The sequence below is a fragment of the Archocentrus centrarchus genome, chromosome 12 (assembly GCF_007364275.1).
Source record: "Archocentrus centrarchus isolate MPI-CPG fArcCen1 chromosome 12, fArcCen1, whole genome shotgun sequence".
Lineage (NCBI taxonomy): Eukaryota > Metazoa > Chordata > Actinopteri > Cichliformes > Cichlidae > Archocentrus > Archocentrus centrarchus.
Window position 1 is genome coordinate 20,579,033 of NC_044357.1, and position 25,595 is coordinate 20,604,627.

General features: G+C 39.0%; 1 protein-coding gene across 1 annotated transcript in view; it reads right to left on the reverse strand.

The window, feature by feature from the left end:
• Positions 1 to 25,595, reverse strand: part of LOC115789568 (protein turtle homolog A-like) — a 43,276-nt gene that overhangs the window by 12,771 nt on the left and 4,910 nt on the right. Inside the window, exons 3-7 of the mRNA XM_030743041.1 lie at positions 22,966 to 23,112; positions 18,551 to 18,699; positions 15,251 to 15,362; positions 10,201 to 10,342; positions 4,935 to 5,080 (exon numbers count right to left, since the gene is read on the reverse strand). Coding sequence (XP_030598901.1) covers positions 4,935 to 5,080; positions 10,201 to 10,342; positions 15,251 to 15,362; positions 18,551 to 18,699; positions 22,966 to 23,112 — 696 coding nt within the window. The remainder of the gene's footprint in view (positions 1 to 4,934; positions 5,081 to 10,200; positions 10,343 to 15,250; positions 15,363 to 18,550; positions 18,700 to 22,965; positions 23,113 to 25,595) is intronic.

Consider the following 25,595-nt stretch of genomic DNA (forward strand, 5'->3'; position numbering starts at 1 on the left):
TCACGGTCTTCTCAAGAGCTTGAGAAAAGACAACGACTGGACTGATTTCACCAACGAGGTCCACAAACCTCCGCTGAATCCAGATGACTCCTTACACAACAGAACCAGCTTTACCCCACTGAGATTTGCACACTGTTAGACCTCTGCCTTACTATCACATATTTCAAATACAACAAGGATTTCTACATACAAAAGCAAGTATATGCCATGGGCTTACCAGTGTCATCCAGTGTAGCCAACTTTTACATAAAGTAAAGCTTTTGGAGCCTTCAAAGAACCACCTAGCCACTGGGACAGATATGTGGATAACACCTGGATCAAAATCAAAACCCAAGAAGTACATACAGTAGGAACCTTCACTCGCCACATCAACTCAGTGGATAAAAACAGAAAGTTCAAAGGGAGGATACCAAGACGATAATAGTTTACCATTCATGGATGGTGCTGTGCTCATTAAGGAAGATGGAAGCCTCAACATTGAAGTTTACTGGAAGCCCACATACACAGACCAGTACCTACTCTTTGATTCCCACTACCTACTGGAGCAGAAACTTGGGCTGATCAGAACCCGTCAACACCGGGCAGAAAGCATTCCCTCTAAGGCAGAAGGGAAACAAAAGGAACACACACACATAAAGAAAGCTCTTAAAACATGTAGTTATCCCAACTGGACCTTCATCAAATCAGCAAAGATGCAAAAGAAATAAGGTCAGACACCAACTAAGGAGAAAGACTAAGGAGAAAATGACAAACAGAACAACAGTCATCCCTTATGTAGCAGGTTATGTAGCATTCCAGTGTGCTTCAGACCCAGCCAGACTCTAAGACAAAAACTGGTTCATCCCAAGGACAAACCTCCCAAGCACAAGCTAAGCAACATAGTGCGGTGAGGAATGCTCAGACCTCTACATCGGATAAACGAAACAGCCATTCCAGAAACACACAGACATAGAAGAGCCAACCTGACGGGACAGAACTCAGCTGTACATCTGCACCTAAAGACCCTCTTCTGAAGATGCCAATGTTCACATTTTGGACTGGGAAAACAGATGGTTTGAAAGAGGAGTAAAAGAAGTCATCTACGTCCACTTTGAACGGCCATCAGCACAGAGGTGGTGGCTTACGACACCAGCTGTCAGACACCCACAATGCAGTCTTGAGAGCCTTTCCCCGGCACCTCAACCCCCAATCACACCTTACTTCGGCTGACCTCGATAGGCCACATGATACCGTGGGAAAAGATGTCACAGTGGATTCACCCGAAACCACTGGTGGTAATGACCCACGCCATTTTTCACACATTGGTTAATGTGATGAGGCACATAATTAATAGTGGGTCAACAACCACCCCCAAAGGGGACAACCCACACTAGGGTTTTAAATATCTGGCACAAGCCTCTTAGATCAGAGGTGAAATGTCTTCAAAAATTTAAAGAAGTTCAGTCAGCTTTTATTTTTCCAAGCTGTTGAGACTGTTTTCACTGTGCTGCCACTGGAAGGACAAACTGATATATTTTGCTTCTTGGCATTCAATAACTTTGTTATTTTATGATGTCACTGTTTCAATTAAATGAAATGTGTCTGAGGCATTCCTAAATATTGATAATGGAATCAATCAGGGCATATTTTTATAGTTTAGTGATTAAAGTAAAGTTGATTAGCATTTAATCAGTCAGTTCTTGACTATTTTTATTACAGTATTTATCCACCTTAATCCATTGCTATGTTTCTAATGTGAAGACCATTCCTCCGTATGATAGAAAAAATTTGATAAATGTGAAAAAAGGAAATAAAATAAGGAAATAAGAAAATAAAAACAAATTTAAATAGGCTTTAAAATAAAAATACATATCAAATATACTAGATCCAAATGGAAAAATATATACATAACCTAAAGATCCCTGAGCCCCACTCCCACACACAGAAACATACACGCTGTAAAACCGTCATATATACATGCACCTATCATTCAATAACCAGACCATAGCATCAATATATGAATAGAACATATGAAAGACTAGTTTCTTAGAATCTACTTTTTTGGCATCCCAAGAAAAATAAAATAAAATCTAGACATTTTCAACCCATAGGGGAGCATGATCTTTTCCTTAATAGACTTAGATGAAAAGGAGGATTGTGCAAAAGCAGAGTTTCTTTAAAGGAACTCTACACAGTTGATCCTAAAGCTCTACTTATCTGGGCTGAGCAAAGTTATTCGAAAGGTATCAGTGGTGGAGGTACACTGCTCAAAAAAAAATAAAGAAATTCATTGAAGACACATCAGCTTTCAATGGTAATCTATACTGCTATGGACTGGGTAATGGAACAAAAAAAGAACAAAAGGATGCCACATTGTTTGATGAAAAAGTGAAACAATTATGAAGACGGATAGTCCAGCTTGCTAAAATTTCACTGCAGCAACAATGTTGGCGCATGCTCCTAATAAGACAACAGACGGTATCCTGGGGGATCCCCTGCCAGGTCTGTGCCAGGGCTTCACTGAGCTCCTGGACAGTCTGAGGTGTAACGTGGTGGTGTTGGATGGACTGAAACATAGTGTCTGTCCCAGATCATTGGATTTAGGTGAGGCAAGCATGAGGGCCAGAGTGTGAGAACCAGTCAGTGGGATCAATTCCTTCATCCTCCAGGAAGACTGCATACTGTATACTCCTCACATGAGGTTGCCTGTTGTCATGCACCAGGAGGAACCCAGGACCCACTGCACCACATAAGGTCTGACAATGGCTCCTGACACCTAATGGCAGTCAGAGTGCCATTGCCTAGCCTGTAGAGTCTGTGCATCCCTCCATAGATATGCCTCCCCAGACTATGTCCAGCCCACCACCAAACTGGTCATGCAGCATAATGTTCTCCACAGCTTCTCCAGACCCTTTCACATCTGCCACATGTACCACAAGAGGATGTCAGGCCCTCAGGCTACCCTCATGAAGTCTGTTCTTGATTGTTTGGTCAAAGACATTCACACTAGTAGCCTGCTGGAGGTAATTTTCTAGGGCTCCAGCAGTGCTCATCCTGGTCCTCCTTGCACAAAGGATCAGATACTGGTCCTGCTGATGGGTTAGGACCTTCTATGACCCTGTCCAGCTGTCCTAGAGTAACTGCCTATTTCCTGGAATCTCCTCCGTGTTCTTGAGACTGTTTTGGGAGGCAGATCAAACTTTCTGGCAATGGCACGTATTGATGTGTCATCCTGGAGGAGTTGGACTACATGTACAACCTCTGTAGGGTCCAGGTATCGCCTTGTGCTACCAGTAGTCACACTGACCCTGGCCAAATGCAAAAGTAGTGAAAAAACTGTCAGAAAACATGAAGAGCAGAAAAAAAAATGTTCGTGGTCTCTACCTATAAAACCATTCCTGCTTTGAGGGTTGTCTCATTGTTGCTTCTCTAGTGCACCTGTTGTTAATTTCATCCAAAGTAGCCGAAACCCCCTAACCCCCTCTACTACTTAACTGACCAGATCAATATGCCAGAATTTTAATTGAATTGATGCTATACTCTGATTAAAAAGCACTCCTTTAACGTTTTTGAGCAGAGGACTAAACCAAGATAAGATAAACATGTCAAATTTTGTTTGTACTGTGATGCAAATGGACGCATTCGCTTACTGGATGACCAAGAAGCTCACTAATCCTTGACTTAAAGGTGTCAGCTTCCGCTGCTATCTGTGTCAACCTCTTGCCATCCGTGATGCCAACACCTGATCGATTCCTGTCAACATCATCCACTGAAACCATTTCCCAGAGGGGATTAGAGATGTGTCATGGTCAGACCACATGGTAGAATTTCTTTGATAATATTTGTTAAAAGTTTATGTGTTTTAATGGTGTGAAGAGTGATGTTATTGGGAATGATTTTGAATTAGATTATTCTAACTTAGATAACAAAGGTTTTAAAATAAAGAAGTGTTAAATCAGCAACTGCCAATTCCTTGTATATGTACACACACAGTACCAGTCAAAAGTTTGGACACACGGCGGACATAGGGCCCTTGCACATTGGCGGACATTGGGGCGTGGCGCAGTGCAAGTGTGTTGCCAGTCGGGCATGGTGCAGCTGAGAAATTTCCTGCAGTCATTGGGATGTTGTTACACCCCGGATTGAAATTTGGCTGTTGTATAGACAGGTTACTTATCACTTCCTGTGCCCATTAGGTGGTGTACAAGAACACACACTAATTACATGTTGTTGCATACCCCGTTTGGAACCACCAATGAAAATTCATGTACATCAGATGCCATTTATCACCTACTGCAGATTTCCTGTTGCCACTAGGTGGCACTCTGACTCTTATGAAACATGCTGTTTGGGACAGACTGGACAACATACCTTTGAGACATAACAATTCTGTATCATGTGGTAAATAATTAAAATTTGGCATGCTGCCACATTCACAACCTTTAACCAGAATTCAAAAGCTTCAAGCAACACCAAGATCTTTAGATTGAACTCACCAAAGATCGTGCTAATTGCATAAAATTTCTGGGAGGAGTTTGTTAAAGTATAAAACCAGAAAATGACAAAAATCCCACCAAAATTCCATCTTAAATTCAAAATGTCTGACTTCCTGTTGGGATGAGGGTATGGCTCCAAGAGGCTTTCTTGCATGTCTTGGGACATTACAGTCCCTGGGCAAGTAAAACCAATCTAGTGTACATAACACCAGATATATATATATATATATATATATATATATATATATATATATATATATATATATATATATATTAAAATATTTGGCTTCTCATATTGTATTTCTATTATTTTATTGAAACATATACACCATTCTACCTATTTAAGCTGTTTGCTATATGATTGTTTAACAAAATAATTTTCCAAATCTGGGATAATAAAGTATATCATATCTTATGATGTCTTATTTTATCTTAGCCACAGACCACACATAAACATACGCGTCACTGTGAGGATGGCAGAGGCAGTCGGCGGAGTCAGCAGGCCATTGGTTGGCACACAGGTGTAGTTGCCAGTGTCCTCTGGGATGAGCCTGGAGATAAGCAGAGTCCCATCTACCATAATCTTCACTCGTGACTTCAGAGACCTTGAGAAAAACATCAGAATGAGAACAAATCAGCTACAAATCAGCCATTCCATTTGTTAATAAATTTACATTTTCTCTAATAATTTACCTTTTTTCTTTTTTATTATTATTCACTACTGTGTGTAAATACATTTACAGAGGAGAAAAAGATAATTAAAAACAAAGTCTCCACCAAACTCTGTGACTTGGGTGATGTGTGTTTGTGGGACAACTCTCTTAACCCCTGTATTTGTACTATTTACCATACAGGTCAGATGATTCATGTACTATAAGAAATCTGTGTACATCTCAGCACTACTGTTTTTTTTTTCTTGCATTAGCAAGAAAAAAAAATCAGCTACTGAATACTTTAGTTGTTTAAGCTCCACTGACCAATAATGTGTGCCATATTAACAGTGAATCAAATGAAAAATGTGGCAGGGGTCACTCTCAGTCACCACAAAGATTTATTGCCAATGCCGAAGGTCTATGGAGCTTTTCAGCCTCTTTTAACTCAATTATGAGGCTTTACGGCACATTTACTTTATCAGTCAGTCGCAGCTGCAGTGGACATCTTCTTTAGCAAACAAATCTCTTACAAACCAATTGCATGTTACCTGCCCCAGCACCAAGGAGCAGGCACACAGAGGACAACCTGTTAAATAAAACTAAATAAAACTGCAGTCAAGACTAAAATATGTCAGCAACTACAAGATGAACTGCCATGTAAAACAGTTATGTAGTCCACAGAGCACTGTTTGTTACTCTTTCCTTCCATTCATGTTTTCCCCAGATTAAAACCGTCAGGTTTAGTTTGTTCACTACTGTAAACCTGAAACACACTAGCATGTTTGCATTATTAGTATGAACAAACAACCGTGCATGTTATGGTATAGGGTTTAACGTTTAACTTTTTTTAACCATTCCCTTGTGGTTTAAAAAAAATAAAAGTCTTCCTAAAGTCATTATTTTTCACGATAAATGCTGCTAGATGTACCAGATTTATTCCAAAATAGAATAAATAATAAATAAACTGGTGCCTACAGTTTGAAATTTTTATTTTTACATATCTGAACAAGACACTTGATCTTCTGAAACAATGACTAAAGATAAAGGTACAATACTTGATGTAAAATTAGCATTTTCAATGCTAATTATTCAACAAAAATATGTATTTGATATTCAAAATACTCTTGGCTTCTGGAGCTAATACTGCCCTATTTAACAGCAATAACTTCTTGTAGGCATTTTTGCATAATTCGCCAGGCTCTTGTAAAATTTTCTACCACTCCTCCATGCAGATTTCAGTCAGTTGTACTATGATAGAGGGCTTTTTTGCATGTACAGCCCATTTTAAATCCTCCTACAACATTCTGACTAGGCCATTCCAAAACTCTTCATCACTTCTTCTGCAGCCATTCTTTGATGGATTTGCTAACGTGTTGAGAGTCATTATCCCACTGAAGGGTCTTCTTCAGGTTCAGTTTGAAGCTATTTATTTAAGAAATTCATATTATCTTACATAACAAAGATAATCATTGTTCAAACAAGGGACACGGGACTGCCAGCTGCCCGGTCTCTTACGGACCACAGCAACCCCAAATCATAACACTGCCACTGTAATGCTTCGCCAACTCTACATTGGAATTATCTATTTGAAACACATCACTGGAAAAAGGGCTCGCATTTGCCTGTAGAGGTATTATCTATCTTTAATTTTGCTCTAATGTTATGTTTAGGCAGCCGACCCTTTCCTTGTACACCTCCCTTGCAGGTAAAAGTTGTGTTATCTCTTTCTGACAGCAGTTGCATGTACTTTGATACTGACAACTGCAAAAGTTACCTGTAGGTCCTGGGATAAAATCTGGTGGATTCTTGGGGACTTTTTTCTGCATCAAATACTTTACTCTTGGGCTAAATTTGAGCAGCCATTCTTGTACAAAATCTTTTAAGTCCCCTTGCTGGACTCATAGGCACCCAGAACTTTTTTTTCCCTGAAACCCTTACAGGGTGCTTTAGATCTTGACATGAGAGGACACACTTCAATAGCGAGGAAAACACCTGACTCTTGATGTCATACATAAGACAGGTTCCAGCTCTCCCTCCCAAAGAGAAATTATTGGCACCTAATTTGGAACTCCTGATCCCAATTTCATGGATTTGAAGGTGTTCTAAATGTAGAAGTGTACTTATTTTTTTTTTCCATGTGACTGATTTGCTCTTTGAAACTAGCAACATTGTGAAAATTAAATAATTAGTTTAAGAATAGAAGCTTTATGAAAAGTAGCGTTTCAAAAAGGTAACAAATTCATAAAGATGTATTTATTTTTATTCTCATGACTGCGTCTCCAACCTAAAGAACTGCATGAAATCAGAGTTTAAGAATAGATTTCTTGTTGAAGAAAAGCCAACAAGAAATCTATTTTGGCACTGTCAAAGAGCACCTCACTATTTTTAACAAAGAAATGAAAATAGAGCTTATTTCCCAATATTAGTCATAGATAATCAGAATAATCCTCATGTGCTCTACTCAGCTGTTAACAGCAATATATATCAGCTCCAAAAAGCCTCTCTGATTTTTTCCCTCCCATCGAAATCCGGTTGAGCATTAACCTGAGTATAATGAACAGTAATACCTGTGATAGAGAAATGCTCAAGGGGGGAAGTAATGCAAATTAAGCCCCCCACCTGTTCGGCTGACCCTATCCTAGCCACTGTTTTTTAAGAGACTGTTCAACTGTCTGTTGGATGATATGCTGGCAATCATGAACCATTCCCCGCTCACTCCATCTTCTCTCTGGCACAAAACAGAGCTTTTGTGAAACCTCTCCTACAGAAAAGCTCATTCAGAGCTTTACAGTTTTCAGGGCGATATTTTTTTTTTTCTTTTAAAGTGACATGGCTGATGCTACAACATCAGAATTTCTCCTCTTTTCTCTGTGCTTTTATTTCTGTATTTTTCTTTCTGTTTGGAGACGACAACATATTGTCTCATTTTATTGCACCTTATTTAATTTGGGGGTAAAATATAAGTTGAATTCCATGAGACAAACATGTACCTTGGCATATTTATTGTCTTATAAAGTTGTGGCAGAACTGCACATTTGCAAATCCAAGCAACACGAACGAGCTGTCCAGATAGCTCCAGTATTTACTTTAAACTAATAATCACCTTCATATAACTCATGCTGAGATAAATTCCTGGTTCCTTTGGTGCTAAATGCTACTCCATTTTCATCAGCTATCATCAGACTTCTGACTTGATGCTTTTTGGCCAGCTGCTGCTAGAACTGAGGCCAGTGCAGTGCAATACAGGGTTTCCCCTATTTTTAATCATTGCGCTCATGAACTTTGTCTTGATTTCCCATTTATTTATATTGCTGAATGACCCAAGTGTATGACTTATTAATCATCTTCAGATTGTCATACTGATTTAGGAGCTTCCCCCAATTTGCTATAATATTGTTTTTTATAGGACAAATATATAGGCAGACAACTCCAAGGTGAGAATCACTGCAGGAAAAATCAGAAAAGAGAAGTTCTTCTCTGACTTAAAATCCTCAGTACAAAATGTCAAGCCCCAAACAAGTAACACTGATGTGCTTTTTTTTTTTTTTTTTTTTTTTTTTCTTATTTAAATTTCACATCTGAAGCAGCTAAAAAAAAAAAAAAAACCTTCTATCATCTCTGGAATATTGCTGGTGTACAGCTCACCCCCTCTCCTGGGCAGATACCGGAGGAATAAAGCATTCTTTCATCACTGGCAGACTTGATTACCGCAAAGCGCTTTCAGCTCTGGGCCAGCAAAGAAACCTTTTAGTTTTTAGTTCTTTAACGTGGCCCTTAGATCACCACTGGACTGTAAAAACAGTTTGTGAAGCCAATGTTAACTCAGAGTGAAAAGAAGTCACTCAGTGTTCATTTTTATTTAATTCAGTTCTGTCTAACTGCTTTACATCTACCTACAACACAAGTCATGTCATGCTTATATTTGTACTCATTAGCACAAGGGGGGACATTTGACTGGTCCATGATTTATTGTAAAGCATGATAACAACTGCAAATGCATAGCCATAGGCTTGCAAGACTATCTCCAAGAAAACATGCCCTGAAATGACATGACAAAGGCATTTCTTATTTTTAGTGCTGTGCATATTCTGGCAGCCAAACCAGGGATCACCTTAGACACTCCCATGGGACACTAAATACTCCACTCTGTCTTTACGAATAACAAAAAACATCCGGGATGTATCAGGTGTATTTTTTCCAAGGAGCCTTACTTGATATTCCTGCAGTGATTTTACATTTTCAGGTTAGGTTTGTTGCTATTTTAGTACACACTGACGTTAGCAAGCAAACTCAAAGAAACAATATTATGGATGGCATTTACCATCCCACAAATGCAGCATCAGTGAGGGTTTCATAGCAGAGTGATCTTAGTAAGAATGCATCAATGCTCTGTGGTCAAAGGTCCCAGGGACATGTAGTTCCACCTTTAGCTGACAAGGGTTTTAACATTTAAAATTGATGGGTTCAAATTTCTATAAATTTGAGTACATTTTGTGTTCTCGTGTGTCTCTCCATTCAATGCAGAGCAAGCTCTGAAGACTCTCCCTCAGTCATCAAACCTTCAGTATAGTCAGTAGTCAGTCTGTATATAGCAGCGAGTGTAAGATCGGAGGCAGAGCAGGTACTGCACCTGTTTTTAAAGACTCCACAGACTGCATGTTAGCTTTTGTCATGAAAGTATTCAGTGAACCGGCACATGAGTACATGTCAGACAGGCTTTTAAGGTATGAAAAGAAATAAGAGGAGGTGAGGTTATGTTGCTGTTGACACAGAAGTAAATTTCTATACAGTCCCTTTGCAGTATATCTTATCTCTTGCACAGCCTTCCCGAAATATTTTATTAACCTCAAATTAAAATAGTTAATAGTTAATATGACTAATCTCAGTAATTGTCCACTTTTGTGAGTGACCAATTTTTTACGTTGCAAAAGAAAATGAAGCCAATCATGTACAAAAACTACATAATTAGATTTAATGTAACAACCACTGAGCTTTTACAACATTTAGGGGAAGAAAAAAAAAAAAGATAATTAATCAAAATGGTAGAACTGTTTTCCACATAGTGCACTTACTCTATGTGATAGACGTTTTCTCCACCTTTCTCCCACACATAAGTCATGTTGGGAGGATCAGCCACTGCCTGGCACTGGAGACGTGCATCCTGCGACATGTTGAGTGAGGTGCTTTTGGGAGGTACGACAATAACAGGTGGACCTAAAGAGGCAGGGTACAAAATGCGTCAAGCTGATCATCAAGCAGGGTACAATAATTGGCAGAGGACACACACAAAAAAAAGAATACTTTATGTGAGCTCTCTCGGAGACTTAGATGAGACAATTCAATAATGAGGTGAAATTCCTTCTGCAGCCAGATGAATAAACTAATCTCACACATAATAACAGTTTCAAAAGATTTCTCTTTGGCAATACTCACCTTCACGACATGTCCCCCATTTACAGCATGTGTCACATTCTCCTTTAATTTTAATGACTATTTTACCAGAAAGAATGAATGGGAGGGAGAGCTTAGGTAAGAGCTATAATATATAGTCAAAAAATAATAAAAGACACAAATTCTCAAAAAGATTCTTACTAACATAAGACATGGATTAATCCAGTCAGTCTTTTCTTGTATATTACACCCTGTTAATTAAATTTTACTCACTATAACCTTCAGTATCTTATATATGTTTTTAAGATGCAACAAAAGACTGAATATTGCAGATGTGAAGTCTGAAAAAGGCTTCAGCATGCTTCATATGCTTCAACACAAGCTTAATACATCAGCAGCTCCTTAATATTCTAAAACATTAAGCTGGACCACAGTGTTCTTCTCATAGAAAATTACAGTATGTTGTCTCGCCTTTGTTTTGACTGGTCTCAGGGGGAAACTGGTTTACCCTCCATAACAAATGTACTAATTTCTTACATTCTCTTAAAAATCTTATTACTCATAAGAGAGAGAGAGAGAAAAAGAAAAGAAATATTCTGTGATACAAAATAGCCATCTAATAAATGTCAGAATGAATTATTCATGACATGCATGCTAGTGAAAGAAATGACCACAGATAAAGTGGGGAAAAGTATTAACTTCAAATGCTCCAAATGGAGCTGAGTATTTAATGGAGGGTTAGATAGGCTAACATAATGAAAACAAAAGTAGATTTTAAAAACAGAACAAAGACAAAAGTAGAAGAACTCAGTAGAGCTCCCACCCCAAATTTTCTACCATCAAGGTTGTTATGCTGTACTCCATCAGGTTCAGCTATATTTTGGTGTTAGCTGCATGTCACTGGCTTTATTTCTTGCTCTACAGGAGGGAATTCTTTTTTGAGCCTATAATTTGCAGCATTATGGATCATTGGATCTGGAATCCTCCTTCAATCATGAACAAACTTTGCTATATGACAAAACTTATGGCCATATGGTACCCTATTATTATTTTTTTTTTTTTTGACGATTCTGACTTATCCTCATAAAGTTAGACACAAATATGTGAATATTGTCCCAATGGTAAAGAATCATTTTATAAAATCCTGGATCCAGATCATTACCTGGATCACCACCAAAATTTAAACAATTGTTTCTTGTACCACCCCCAACAAGTCTAGAAATTTTCATCGAAATCCATTCCTAATTTTCCGAGTTACAGACAGACAGACCAGTGCAACCAGAAACATAGCCTCAATCCATCTATCGGTAGGCGAGGTGATAAGAACAAAAAAAAAAAAAACCCATAAAACAAAAATTGAATTGCAGTAAAAAAAATCATGTCTACTTAGAAATGAAAATAAAATCTCACTTAACACCCCACTAGTTTTTCAAACACTTCTCCATGTGGTTAAATTTTTTATATGGCATTTACCCCAACACTAAAATATATAAACCTTCTGCCATGTTGCAGCTGTCCTCTGCATGTCTTTGCTTGACCAAACACGTCACATACGGTATATTTTTACATCCTTTACATTCTTTATGAGCAGCCTGCTGTCTCTCTCTGAGGTCTGCCAGGTTTTTGTTCAGCAACCAAGTAATTACTTAAAATTTGATAATCTCAATATGTGGTGTGAAGGACTGTAGACTGAAGCTGAAAATTCACCTGTTATCAGTTATTGATTTATCAAGGCACTGTTTTCCTGAAAATAGTAAATACAGCTCAACAGATGGCAGATATTTGAGGCCAGTGCTGAAACTGCTTTAAGGTAGTTAAAAATTGTGACATCAATATTTCTAATATAATTCCTTAGATACAGAGTATATACAGTGCTTAACAAATTTATTAGACCACCACCACCCAGTGTAATATTTGTGCTGCCCTAAATTAACAGTGCTGGTAATTACCAAAATATGTTTTTAAATGAAAACTATTCTGACAAAGGAAAATTAAGGTATCATTGCTTATTAACTTTCCAGCAATGTGTTTCTATTTAGCAACTTGCCATACAAATATAATAGTATTTACAAAGGAATTGGAACCACCCTGCTGGACAAACTATGTAAATACACCTTTTCTAAATTACCCCAAACATCTTTTAATGTATTGTGCAATATGTTCTGTTCTCTTTTTATGCCATTGCATACTGGAAATAGTAACTATATAGAGAGAGCTTCCACAAGTCACTACTGTATGAGTATAGAGTGCCCTCAGTTTTTCCAGTCAGATCTACCTCTCATGCATGAAGTCTGTTTCAAAAAGCTGAGACATCAGTGGTCTAAATGCTTAACTGAAGGGCTCAAAAGAGACTTTACAAACTAATGGGTGACCTTATAGTGGCTGTATCCATCAGTTATGTATAGTCTATGACCTGAGACCATATACACCAATACATCAGTCAGTCTCTAGTTTCCTAAGGTTATAATAGTTGACTGAAAAATTGTTACATGTGAGTGTTTAAACAATGACTCTTTTGAAGCTTTAGTCATGGTGACATGCTGATACAAACCAAGCCAAAAGTCAAAAAGAAACTCAGTGTGTGAATACACCAAAGCAACTGAAAAGAATCTGTCAAACACAGCTATTTCAGAGTGCCATTACAATGTCACATTTATCTCTTCCCTCAGCCATGCCAAGCTTGTGTCAACACATGTGCTCTTTGCAAAGAGCTAAAAAAAAAAAAAAGAGGCCTAACATCACATGTCTTATAAATATAAACAAGAACATAATCACCACAGCAGTCATTACTGATCAGGTTTATAATCGTAAATGCATGATGGATATATGCAAGAGTGAGTGTTTAGAGGTTACTTAAGGCTTTTAGTCTGACTCCATCCAGATCAGCTATTAGTCAGTAATCCAGCCATGTGGCAACGCTTCAGAGAAATGCAGCCAAAGCTCAAATTATGTGACTTAGAGTCATATGTGCTCATGATTATTATTTAAAATGTGGCCACTGCAACTGTGAGATTCAAAAATTAAGTGAAGCCTCAATAAGACTTTGTGCCAAAACAAAATTATTTCCCTATACACCATGCAACAGATGAGCCCTGGTTCTCCAGAGGAAAATCAGCAGTAGGAGTTGGAGTAGGAGTACAGAAGAAGTCAGAAATATATCCCACAGTGTATTATGCAGTGGTGTGTTGGTGTAATCCAATGATATACAGTAACCTATTTTGCATATTTTATATGTATTTGTCCTTAAACTGGACTGTACTTCTATAATATGAAATGTGTGTGTGAGTACCTTTATAAATGAAAAACAATTTTAAGCAATTGTTATCAAAAGAAATATGAATATTTCATTCAATAATGGTTTTAATATACACACACACACACACACTCACACACACACACACACACACACACACACACACACACACACACACACACGAGAAGGCCTGGTTTGCAGTCTCCACTCTAATTCATACCAAAGACTCTGTGCAGGCCAGTCAAGTTCAGGCCAAACTCACTCATTCATGTCTTTATGGACCTTGATTTGTGCACTGGTGTGCAATCATGTTGGAACAGGAAGGGGCCATCCCCAAACTGTTCCCACAAAGTTGGGAACATGAAATTGTCCAAAATGTCTTGGTATGCTGAAGCATTAAGAGTTCCTTTCACTGGAACTAAGTGGGGGGGGGGGGGGGGGGGGGGGGGGGGGGTGTCTCCTGGTACCTGCCAAACCCAGACTCGTTCATCAGTTTGCCAGACAAAGAAGAGTGAGTTGTCACTCTAGAACATTTCTCTACTGCTTTAGTGACGGCGTGCGTGCTTTACACTACAGTATCCAACCCTGTACATTGTGCTTGGTGGTGTAAGGCTTGAATGCAGCTATTTAGCCATGGAAACCCATTCCGCAACGCTCTCTATGCACTGATCTTGAGCTAATCTGAAGGCCACTTGAAGTTTGGAGGTCTGTAGTGATTGACTCTGCAGAAAGTCGGTGACCTCTGCACACTATGTGCCTCAGCACCACTGACCCCAATCTGTGATTTTATTGGGCCTACCAATTCGTGGCTGAGCTGGTGTCATTCCCAATTGCTTCCACTTTGTTATAATACCATTAACAATTGACTGTGGAATATTTAGTGGCGATGAAATTTCACGATTGGACTTGTTGCACTGGTGGCATCCTATCACGATACCACGCTGGAATTCACTGAGCTCCTGAGGGCGACCGATTCTTTCACAAATGTTTTTAGAAGCAGTCTGCATGCATAGCTGCTTGATTTTATACACCTGTGGCCATGGAAGTGATCGGAACACCTGAATTTAATGATTTGGATTGGAGAGTGAATACTTTTGGCAATATAGTGTATGACCAGAGACAATACTCTTTTCATTCAGTTACATCAACCTTTCAAGCTCACAAATCTCCGGCATCTCTAAAATGCAGCATTCAGAGTGAGCAAAGCACAAAGCGTTATCACGATAAAGCAACATTGCCAAATCCCAGATGATATCTTGTCTCATATCATGATACTGACTCTTATTTTGTCACTGCGTGGCTAAATAGCAGTCAAGTTCAGTTTGAATTTCTTTCACTGCTCTGTTGTATGATGCAAGGGCAAGAAACAGAAATGTAAATTTGGTGGCTTCAAGCCAGTTAGGCACACAGACATCACAGAAACTGAAGGAATTGGCAAGCAAAAAGACAGATAGACAGACTGTTAGGCAACAACTGACCTTTGATCTTCACTTTTGTCACGCCAGTCACGTTTCCCTCAGAGTTGGAGGCGTGGCAAGTGTACTGTCCTGCCGACTGCATACTCACTGCTCGCAGAGATAAAACTCCGTGCTGATAAATATGACATAAAAGACAAACTGAGAGGTGGATGAATGCAAAAGGCAGATAGACTCAAAGAAAGTACAACAGGTAGCAGCAATTGTCACACGTGCAAAAGCATCAGTACGGTACAGTATGTTTGCATTTAGTACTACAAAACAGTACTACATAACAGAAGTACATGTAATATAGTAGTAATATAGTAGAACACACACACAATGTTTTCTGTGCCACTCAACCACAAACCACTATATTTCAGCCCAATGCTTAACAGGTGGCAGGGTGTTTTTTCTTTCCCTGTCCTTAATCACATATTTGGTGACTGTGGCAAAGAGCCTTTGTTTTCCTTCCAAGGGCTCTTCTGTGTAGACCCTATTTGTGTGCCAGTTTTGCCTCAACACTCCAGTGCCGGATGGATGGATGGATGGACGGACGGACGGACGGACAGACAGACAGACAGACAGACAGACAGACAGACAGACAGACAGACATTTGGACTAAGACTGATTTATAGCATGTTAGAGCCATGAGTTGTAATTACTGCTTTTTCACTTCAGAAAACATTTGCTCAGGGTTATCCAGACTGCATATAACAGCAAGATTAACAGATGTATTGCTCTGCATAAGCAACAAGCACTACAATGTATTTCAGAGGGAAAACTGTTTGTTTATTCCACTCCATTTATGTGACAACTATAGCTCTCTACCTTGCTATATTGCAGATTTGAAAACCCTTAAAACTTGATTTTAAATGTTTGTCTTTCTATGTGTTATTTCTGAGTTCTAGTTGTGTTTGCTTTTTTGTTTGCTATTAAAAAGGAAATAATTTATTAAAAAGCAGATAAAGCACAAATAATTCTATACCTAATTCTATACTAATACATACTGGCAAAAAAAATAACCTGAGAAAATGCAAAACACAGTTTTTGAATGATAATTTCAGTTATTAAGGAAAAAAAGCTATTCAAACCTACCTTGCCCCAAGTGAAAAAGTAATTCCAACCCCTAATTAAGTCATGAATTAACTGTGATTAACCACATTTTTTGAAAAACAGAGTTCAGTTTCACTAGCCACACCCAGGTCTGATTACTATCAGACCTGTTGAATCTAGAAATCATTTAAATAGAACCTGCCTGACACAGTGAAGTAGGCTAAAAGAGCTCAAAAATGCTACACATCGTGCCATGATCTAAAAAAAAAAACAGCTGCAAAACAAAGTCACTGACTGGAAAGTGTCACAAAGTCATTTCTAAGACTTTCTAAAACCATTATTCACAAATAGAGGAAAATCTGGAACACTGGTGAACCTTCCCAGGAAGTGGCCGGCCTACCAAAATTACTCTAAGAGCCCATCAACAACTCATCCAGAAGGTCTCATACAGTAAGAACCCAGAAGAACATCTAAAGAACTGCAGGCCTCAGTTAATGTCAGTGTTCATGATTCAACAGCCAGAACGAGACTGGGCAAAAATGGCGTCCATGGGAGAATTCCAAGGCAAAAACCACTGCTGACCAAAAAGAACGCAAAGGCTCATTTCATCTTGATGATCCCTGAGACTTTTGGTAAAATATTCTGTGGCCTGACGAGACAAAAGCTGAACTTTTCAGAAGGTTTGAGTCCAATTACATCTGGCATAAAACTAACACTGTATTTCAAAAAAAGAGCATCATTCCAACAGTCAAACATAGTGGTGGTAGTGTGATGGTCTGGGACTGATTTGCTGCTTCAGGACCTGGACGACTTGCAATAATTGATGGAACCATGAATTATGCTCTCTACCAGAAAATTCTGAATGTCTGGCCATCAGTTTGTGCCCTGAAGCTCAAGAGCACTTAGGTTTTGCAACAGGACAATCATCCGAAACACACCAAGTAAGTCCATCTCTGAATGGCTCAAAAAGAAAAAAAAAAAAAAAACTCTGAATCAAGGTTTTTGAGTGGTTTATTCAAAGTCCGGACTCAAATCAGGTTGAAATGCTTTGGCATGACCTTAAGCAGGCAGTTCACACTCTAAAACCATCTAATGTTGCTGAATTAAAACAATTATGCAAAGAAGAGTGGGCGAGAATGCCTCCACAGTGATGTGACTTATTTCCAGTCATTCCAAATGCTTGATTGCAGTTTTGTATTTACAAAACTGGTTCTGATCTTCAATCAAATTTTAAGTGAGAAATGTGCAAAAAAAAAAAAAAAGAAACCTAAGAAATCAGGAAGGGGCAAACAACTTTTCACAGCACTGCATACATACACTGCTCAAAAAACTTAAAACACTTTGAAAAAAGATCAGATCTCAATGGGGGAAAAACATGTGGGATATCTAAAATGATATGGACTGGATAATGTTTTAGGATGCCACATTGTTAGATGGAAATGAAAATGATCATTATCATCCTGATACCTAATGGCAGTCAGGGTGCCGTTGCCTAGTCTGTAGAGGTCTGTGCATCCCTCCCATCGCCTACCATCACTGATACACCACCAAACTGGTCATGCTGAACAATGTTACAGGCAGCATAAGGTTCTCCATGGTTTCTCCAGACCCTTTCACATCTGTCATATGTGCTCAGGGTGAATCTGTTCTCATCTGCAAAAAGTACAGGGCACCAGTGGTGGACCTGCCAATTCTTTTATTCTATGGCAAATGAAAAATCGGGCTCCACGGTGCCGGGCAGTGAACATCCCGGGCCCTCAGGCCACCTTCATGAAGTCTGTTTCTAATTGTTTGGTCAGAAACATTCACACCAGTGGCCTGCTGGAAGGTTCTGGCAGTGCTCATCCTGTTCCTCCTTGCACAAAGGAGCAGATACTGGTTCTGTTGATGGGGTAAGGACGTTCTATGGTCCTGTCCAGCTCTCCTAGACTAACTGCATGTCTCCCAGAATCTCCTCCATGCACTTGAGACTGTGCTGGGTGAAACAGAAAACCTGGCAAAACCTGGCATGTATTGATGTGCCATCCTAGAGATGTTGGACTACCTGTGCAAGGTATCACAACCTCCATTCCTGTTTTGGGGGTTGTCTCATTGTTGCCCCCCTCGTGCACCTGCTGATAATTTAGTTAACTGACCAGATCAATATCCCAGACATTTAATTGACTTGATGCTATACTCTGATTAAAAAAGTGTGCCTTTTTTTGAGCAGCGCATTCATTTCAGCTTTTTAGAAAAGCATTACGCATGATTTCATACTTTCATACATACCTCATAAATATTTCTTTGAATAGCAATACCATCTTTAAGCCAAGTGGTGGTTGGAGTAGGGTTGCCATTAGCCACACAGGAAAGAGAAACATGACTTCCAACCAAAGCCTCGAGGACAGGAGGTGGAGATTCAGTGAAGGTGGGTGGGGCTGCAGACAGAAAAAATTATGGTCATAATTAAACTACTTTATAGAGATGCTTACAAATTATCTAAATGTTAAAAACAGATTTACCCATTTATACAAAATAAAATGTCAGATTGGTACTCAGCCACACTATCCATAGAGATATATGTTTTGATGGCACAGTTTGTGTCCCCTTAATGGGAAGGGGCAAGAGATTAATACAGCCACTGAGCCACTAATTTTTCATATGATAAAATATTTATTTATTGACCAAAATTGTCTCCATAGGGATTAAGTTGCCACTGACTGGTTTAATACGATTTTTAATTGGCCCAACACCTGTGGGGAGATTTTGGACTGAAGTGTTAGACAGCAATCTCCACTATCACTATCAAAACAACAAATGTGGGAATATCTCTGAGAAGAATGGCGTTCCATCCATCCAGTGCATTTCAACAGACTTGGTGAATCAGTGCTAAGGAGCATTAAAGCTGTTCGAGCTGTTTACCCTTCTGTAGAAAGCAAGAAAAGCACAGTCTTCAAAGCAGGAGCGTTAAGGGAAAAAATACAAAGGAGGAAAAACTGGATTAGCAGACAATACACTTATATACAACATGACAACAGCACGGCCTTCTTTGTTAAACAGCAGCAGCCTGTAAGACACATTATTATTTCACATACCTAACTGAAAATGTCAGTTACAAATGCGGCCTTTTAGATGTGCCTTTTGAACATTTTGCTGACACTCTAAATCTCAGATCCCATCAGAGGACAATCAGGCTTTCCTTTTTGTCTGCAAACACTTCAGAGTTAAAAGGCCACCTGCATTTTCTTATATTTATATTCTTACTGTAGTTGTGTGCAAAGAATATTTAACAAGTCTTTTAACCTACGCCAGAAATAAGCTACAATATATTATTGATTAATCAAAGAGGGAAAAGTGTGTTTCCTGCTGAGTTCTTTTATCTCTGCAATTCAAACCTGTGACTGTCACGTGTGTTGAAGTGGAGTACAAACAATAGCTAAACCGCATACCTGCAGGGCATGTCAGGGACGTTACATCCAAGGCCTCAAGTACGCAGTCATGATCTATTACCATGCTCGTCTCTATCCTGACGCTCACACAGACCAGCTAGGTGAAACTGTCTGCCGCTTTGATCTGCGGCGCACTCGTACTTTGTTCTGTATGTTTGTGTGTGGAATCATAGCAAAGGTTTTTCCAAAATATAGATAAACTTCAAAGGGCAAAAATAATGATGCATATTTCATATTACGATTTATTATTTACGCCTATCAAAGAAGGATGATGCTGGCTCCAGTCAGTGACTATTCTTTCCAAAACACAAGTGAAAGCAGTCAAAACTCATCCAAATTACCTGATCTGTTTAAAAAGTTTAGACACTTTTTAAAGCTTCTTTTAACATCACTTTCGGGTTTGTTTGGTTTTTTTTTTAGTTTAAATAGGTGATTTTTATACAGCATATACAGCCTGTGTCACAACAGTATGTTTAAGCAGTGCTTTGTAGAATAAAAGACATAAAACACCTGATGTGTGGAAAGTTAGTACAGGAGACTGTGAGCTTAAAGATCACATTTAAATAATCTAAACTTAATGAGGCTGGAAAATTCAATTCAATTTTATTTACATCTATATAAACATTCATTTGACTTTCTATCTGATGAACAAATGAAATCTAGCAACAGCTGATATCAGCAAGTAACAAACTGAAATACAGGATCAAGAAAACATGCTTCTTAAAAGAAGAGTGGCTCCTTCACATAAACCTAGATTCAACAACTTTCCTAATATTTTTTAAGTTATTACCAAAGTCATGAATTAATGAAGGACTAAGGAAAAGCAAAAATAAACAATTTCAGGGTAAAAAGTTTTAAAACAAGGAAATCTTTTGTTGTCGGTGGAGACCTGTGCTGGTTTTATTATGCCATGGAAGCACTGGAGAGATAAAGTATTGTTCACACTGTGGTCATTGTGGTGTGGTGTGGTGCCTGCACTTGTTCCACAGGTACCATCAAAAAGTCTAAAAAAAAATGACGTCCTACCAGGAGAATTTATACAGACCTAGGAAAAGAGAGAGAATTTGACTCCACTTTCACTAGACCCCTTAAAAGAGTGTGAACCCAAATGCCGGACTCAGGAGACAGGAATGAACTCAAAAAGCAGCTTTAATGCTGTTACTAGCAAGAATACAAAGTAAGCACAATTGTGGAGGAGGAGCAAGGAAGCAGAAAACTAGAAAACACAGAGCGGGGAAACAGATAACCATGAGGGAGGACGCAACAAAGAACAGAGGGGGACTCAGATAATAATACACACCGGGTAATTAGGGAGACGGCAAACACCAGGGAATCAAGCTCCAACAAATCAGGAAAACCAGACAGGGAAGGTAAAACTCAGTACGAAGCACGCAAGACACAAGACTATCACAATAAAACAGGAACTAACTCCAAAACACAGACTCAAACATCCAAACTTGACACAACGAAAAGGAAAAACCAGATAAACATGGAGGCAGGACACACAGGCACAAGGACACAGCTGGGGAAGCAGAAAGGAATCACAAAAGAAGATGACTAAATCCTACATGGACTCAACTAGAACATAAGCTAAGAAGATGGACTAGAATACAAAAAAGACACAAGTGATCCTCAAAACCAAAACGAATCACAAAACCCACAAAGAAACACAAAAGGCCCAAAACCCAGGAACAATGACAAAAGGAGCAAACTTAAAAAAATTAAATTAAATAACCATTTTTTTCTATTTTTTTTTCTTCTGGAGACCAATACAAAACCAAATAACTCAGAATCTTTATTTATAGAACTTATATAAATATATGCAAGGCAATACCTTGATAAGAAGCAGATTTAAAGTTCATAGTTAACTTGTGACAACATGTTGAAAAACAAAACATATCAGCAAGTTATGGAAATGGAAAACACACTAATAAATAACATTTACAAGATCTGCACCACTCAGTCTCTTTTCTTGAACATTTTTATAAATGGTTAGATGGTGTGTTGCAACGAACTCTGGGATGGAATTATCTCCTGTCCTTTCCTCGAGGATGGTCAAGTGTGTCCTGTGCTAAAGGAGGTAATAAAGGAGGCACTGAAGTATATTTCCTTAATATTTGTAGAATTCAAATAGCTCATATAATGGCTGCCACACGGATACTTCCATGTTACTTCAGTCATTCGGGAACCTTCCTAAGCTAATTTGACTATTCAACCACACCCCAGGTCTTGCTTTCCATCCTGACTGCACCGCCTTTCTCCTGCCTTCTCCTGTCTCTAATTGTACCATTGCCTAAGTCCCAGGCTACACTAATGCAGAGTGAGGAGTCTGCATTACTGCATTATAGTCTCATTTGCTGCTAGCGTGAGGGGTTAGTTTTTGCTTGGTAAGTGGTTTAAAATTGAATGTACCTAAAAGGACGGTATGACACACACATCTATCTGCTTGCTCATTTTTAGTTCTGGTGTTTTTATATGTTTGACACACTCACCAGTTTAAGTTTAAAAGTCACGTGAAAAAGAATGTTTTTTTAAAGGGTTCTCTGCAGGCCAGTGAAAAACTACACCCTTACTGCTTCCATAGGAATTAAGGTGGTAAGTAAGAGCAAGATGCTGGTAATCAAATGCACTTGGCTCATCATAAAGAAGTGGGCCCAACTCTATAAAAGCAGAATTTGCTGGTCTGGAGCATTCAGGTATTAACATAATACAGTCTTTTTTTTTTTTTTTTTTTAAAGAGAAAAAAATAAATAGTCAAGTATTTATTTTTACTTTCATTTTTCTCACCCATTTTTGGTTTTTAATTTACTCCAATAATAATAGGGCCACAGGACTGACTACTTTGGTTAAGTTTTAACAGTGTGGTCATCACAGTTGGGCCCGTAAAAGAGGCATAGCTAATGCTAGATTCCGCCTCTTTATTTGAGTAATGGTTAAATCATATGTTATATGTGCAGTAAGTGAAATAAAAAGATGTCTGAAAAGTGAAACCAATGCAGAAATGCCTCAAAGCTGCAATCCCTCTCATCTCAAAAGGGGGCAACGCCACTGGCTGCAAACAGAAAACTGACTGAATCCAAGTTACACAAGTTTTGATATTTCTTTAATAAGATATGTTCATTTTGTGAGTTACGATCCTATTTGCCAATCCTGTCCTTTGTTTACATTGTGTTCCTTGGTTTAGTGTAAAAGCCAACTAAATTCCCTTTTGAAATTAGTCATACAGACAAACACAAGCTGCTCAATTAACCTCACCAGTAACAGAAAGTACAGTCCAGGTGCCATTTCGCAGCTCGTCTGTGGGCTTATCCAGTGAGAGAATTCGACACTCATACAAGCCCTGGTCATCGAGCAGCAGGCCCTCCAACCTCAGGGTGGTGATTCGCACCAGAGATACTCGCCCTATGGAAACAGAGTGCAGGTAAAAAAGTGAGCGGGTAGGTGCGTGGAACGTGACAGAGGAAAAGTGTGTGCAATTGTGACTTCACTTGTCATCTCTCAGGTCTCAGGTGTGTGCAGCTGTTGGCGTGTGATGTTTTGTCACACAGAAAACAAACGGTGTCCTCAAAAGGTGCCTGAAAACGACCACACAGCAACATATGCGCAAGCAAACACACAAACAGCAGCACACACGCGCGCGCACGTGCGCGAACTTAGAAATCTGATCTCCCCGTTGCCAGGTGACGGCTCCCTGGAGCCAGTGTAGCTTGCAACATCAAGCCTTTATCTTTTCCAGTCTGCAGCCCACATCTTTCTATGTCCATCTAGTTTTTCACACTTTAACAGGCATGCAATTGTCCAATGACCCAATAGCATGGGAAAGCATGATTGAAGAGAAACTGTCAATGAAAGCATTGTGTAAGGACACACAGACTTCTCTTTGCACCATCTCAAAAATAAAGACATGTAAACAGAAAGCACTCTGCAGCGCAGAAGCCTGAAACCCACTGAGATGCCTGTGCTGTGATGGTAATTATTAACAGAGACACTGATTTCTATTGACTATGACAGGGAGGGACTGCCCTGACAGTCAAAAAGAACCAGGAAGTTGGAGTTAGGTATGTTGACACCGATAACACAGTGTATTTACTTTTCCAATCTGCCAAAGGGGACAAAATCCACAGGGGAAAACTGAGGTGGGGGTTAAGGTAGAATAAAATACACATGAGCATACACTCGGGGGATTAGCACTTTTCAAAATCCCACCCTTTGACCCCCAGCACCTTTTTTTTTTTTTTTTTTTTAACTGCTCTCCTGTTTACTAGATCAGTGTGATATGGGTCACTATTGCACCTTAGAGGCAGGGTTGGGCTTCGGCTGGGATGTTGAGGAAATGTGACTGGGAGTGATGAGATAAAAGGGAAAAGAGGGGTGGAGGGGAAGTAAGAGCATGGCCTGCTGACATCACTGCTGCTGTTTGAAAAATGCATGATGGCAAGGGATTTGAATACAAGGTAAATTAAGTGTGAGGCCAAAGAAACAATACAAAACAGAGGCAGAGACAGAGACGGGGGAATTTAGACTTTGTCTCTCAGCACACATAATCTATGTCTGTCAGCCTGAGCTGCGCACACTGTCTGAAAATGTGTTCATGCATGAGAATGCATGAGAATCAAGCTTTAGCAAATTGCAAAGTGTGCCAACAAATCAAGAGTGTAGTAAAATGAAGGGAGCCTGGCTTTGCATTGTTGATGTAAATATAACAACAGCATTTCCATTTTTGTCTTTCAGCCAAACTCACTCCTGGCCATCAAAACTAACAACAACTATTAAATATAGAGCATTAATCAGTTAGAATAATTTATGATAGTAAATTGCTAAATAAAAAGTGTCTATCTAATGGAATAAATTATACCCATAAACTGTTAAATATGAGGTGGGATCAAAAGGTTTTGTTAATCGACCTATAAAGAGCAGAAACTGTACCTGATTTAAATTTGGCCGCTATCTCATTGAAGGTTGTTTACTTGTAAAGTGCTGCAGTGCTCTCATCCCTGCTGGGATGTTGATGTTTGGCTGGAGAGCAAATATCAACTCATATGTCAAACTGGCATGTCGAGGATCATCCCCGATGAGATGATGAGATCTGGGTGTCTGGTTATGACCCACATCTTTAGTGAAGGATGCTCTACCAGGAGCATGCCTGCTATTTTTTTTAATATTCATGATTGTATGAAAATCATCCTCAGACTGTAAATGCAGAATTCTATTGTAATATCCTTAAGTGTCTGAGTACAAACAACCTGAATTATACGAGGATCTGATTGGGGGTCTTTTGGCCACAGTAGTAGAATCATTACTTACCACATACACTACCATCTCTCTGCAACCCTGCCCCCCCCCCCCCCTTACAAAATAAAAATAAATAAAAATTGATAAGTGGCTGACTTCACAGAGGAGAAGAGACCTGCGTATTGTTGCAGTTGCACATGTAAACGTATTCAGAACAGGATTAAAGAGGAGCCAAAGTTAGCAGCAGTGCTGGAAGTGATGCAGAGTTTCATAAGAAGGAGAAATCATCCAAATATAAATCAGGTATCAAGTATCTGCAATAATTTAGATTTTTTTTAACAATAAAAATTGTACAAAGTTTTTTCATTCTTTTTGCAGATTATGCTGTTTTACTGACAACTATATTGCGGGCAGTGAATTTTAATTTCTGCTCTTTAGCTTGGTTTCATATTCTACTTTCAAATACCACAGTCTCTAATAATTTGTGGATGTAAAGCAGCAGATCTTTGCAGTCATCTTACTAAACTGTTCAGAGCTTGCCTGGAGAAACTCGCTCCAAAACAATTTTGGGGAAAAAAATAAAATAAAATCTCCTGATGAACTTAATTTTGGAAAACAGAAACCCAGCCTCCACCAACAAAACTCCCTCCTCG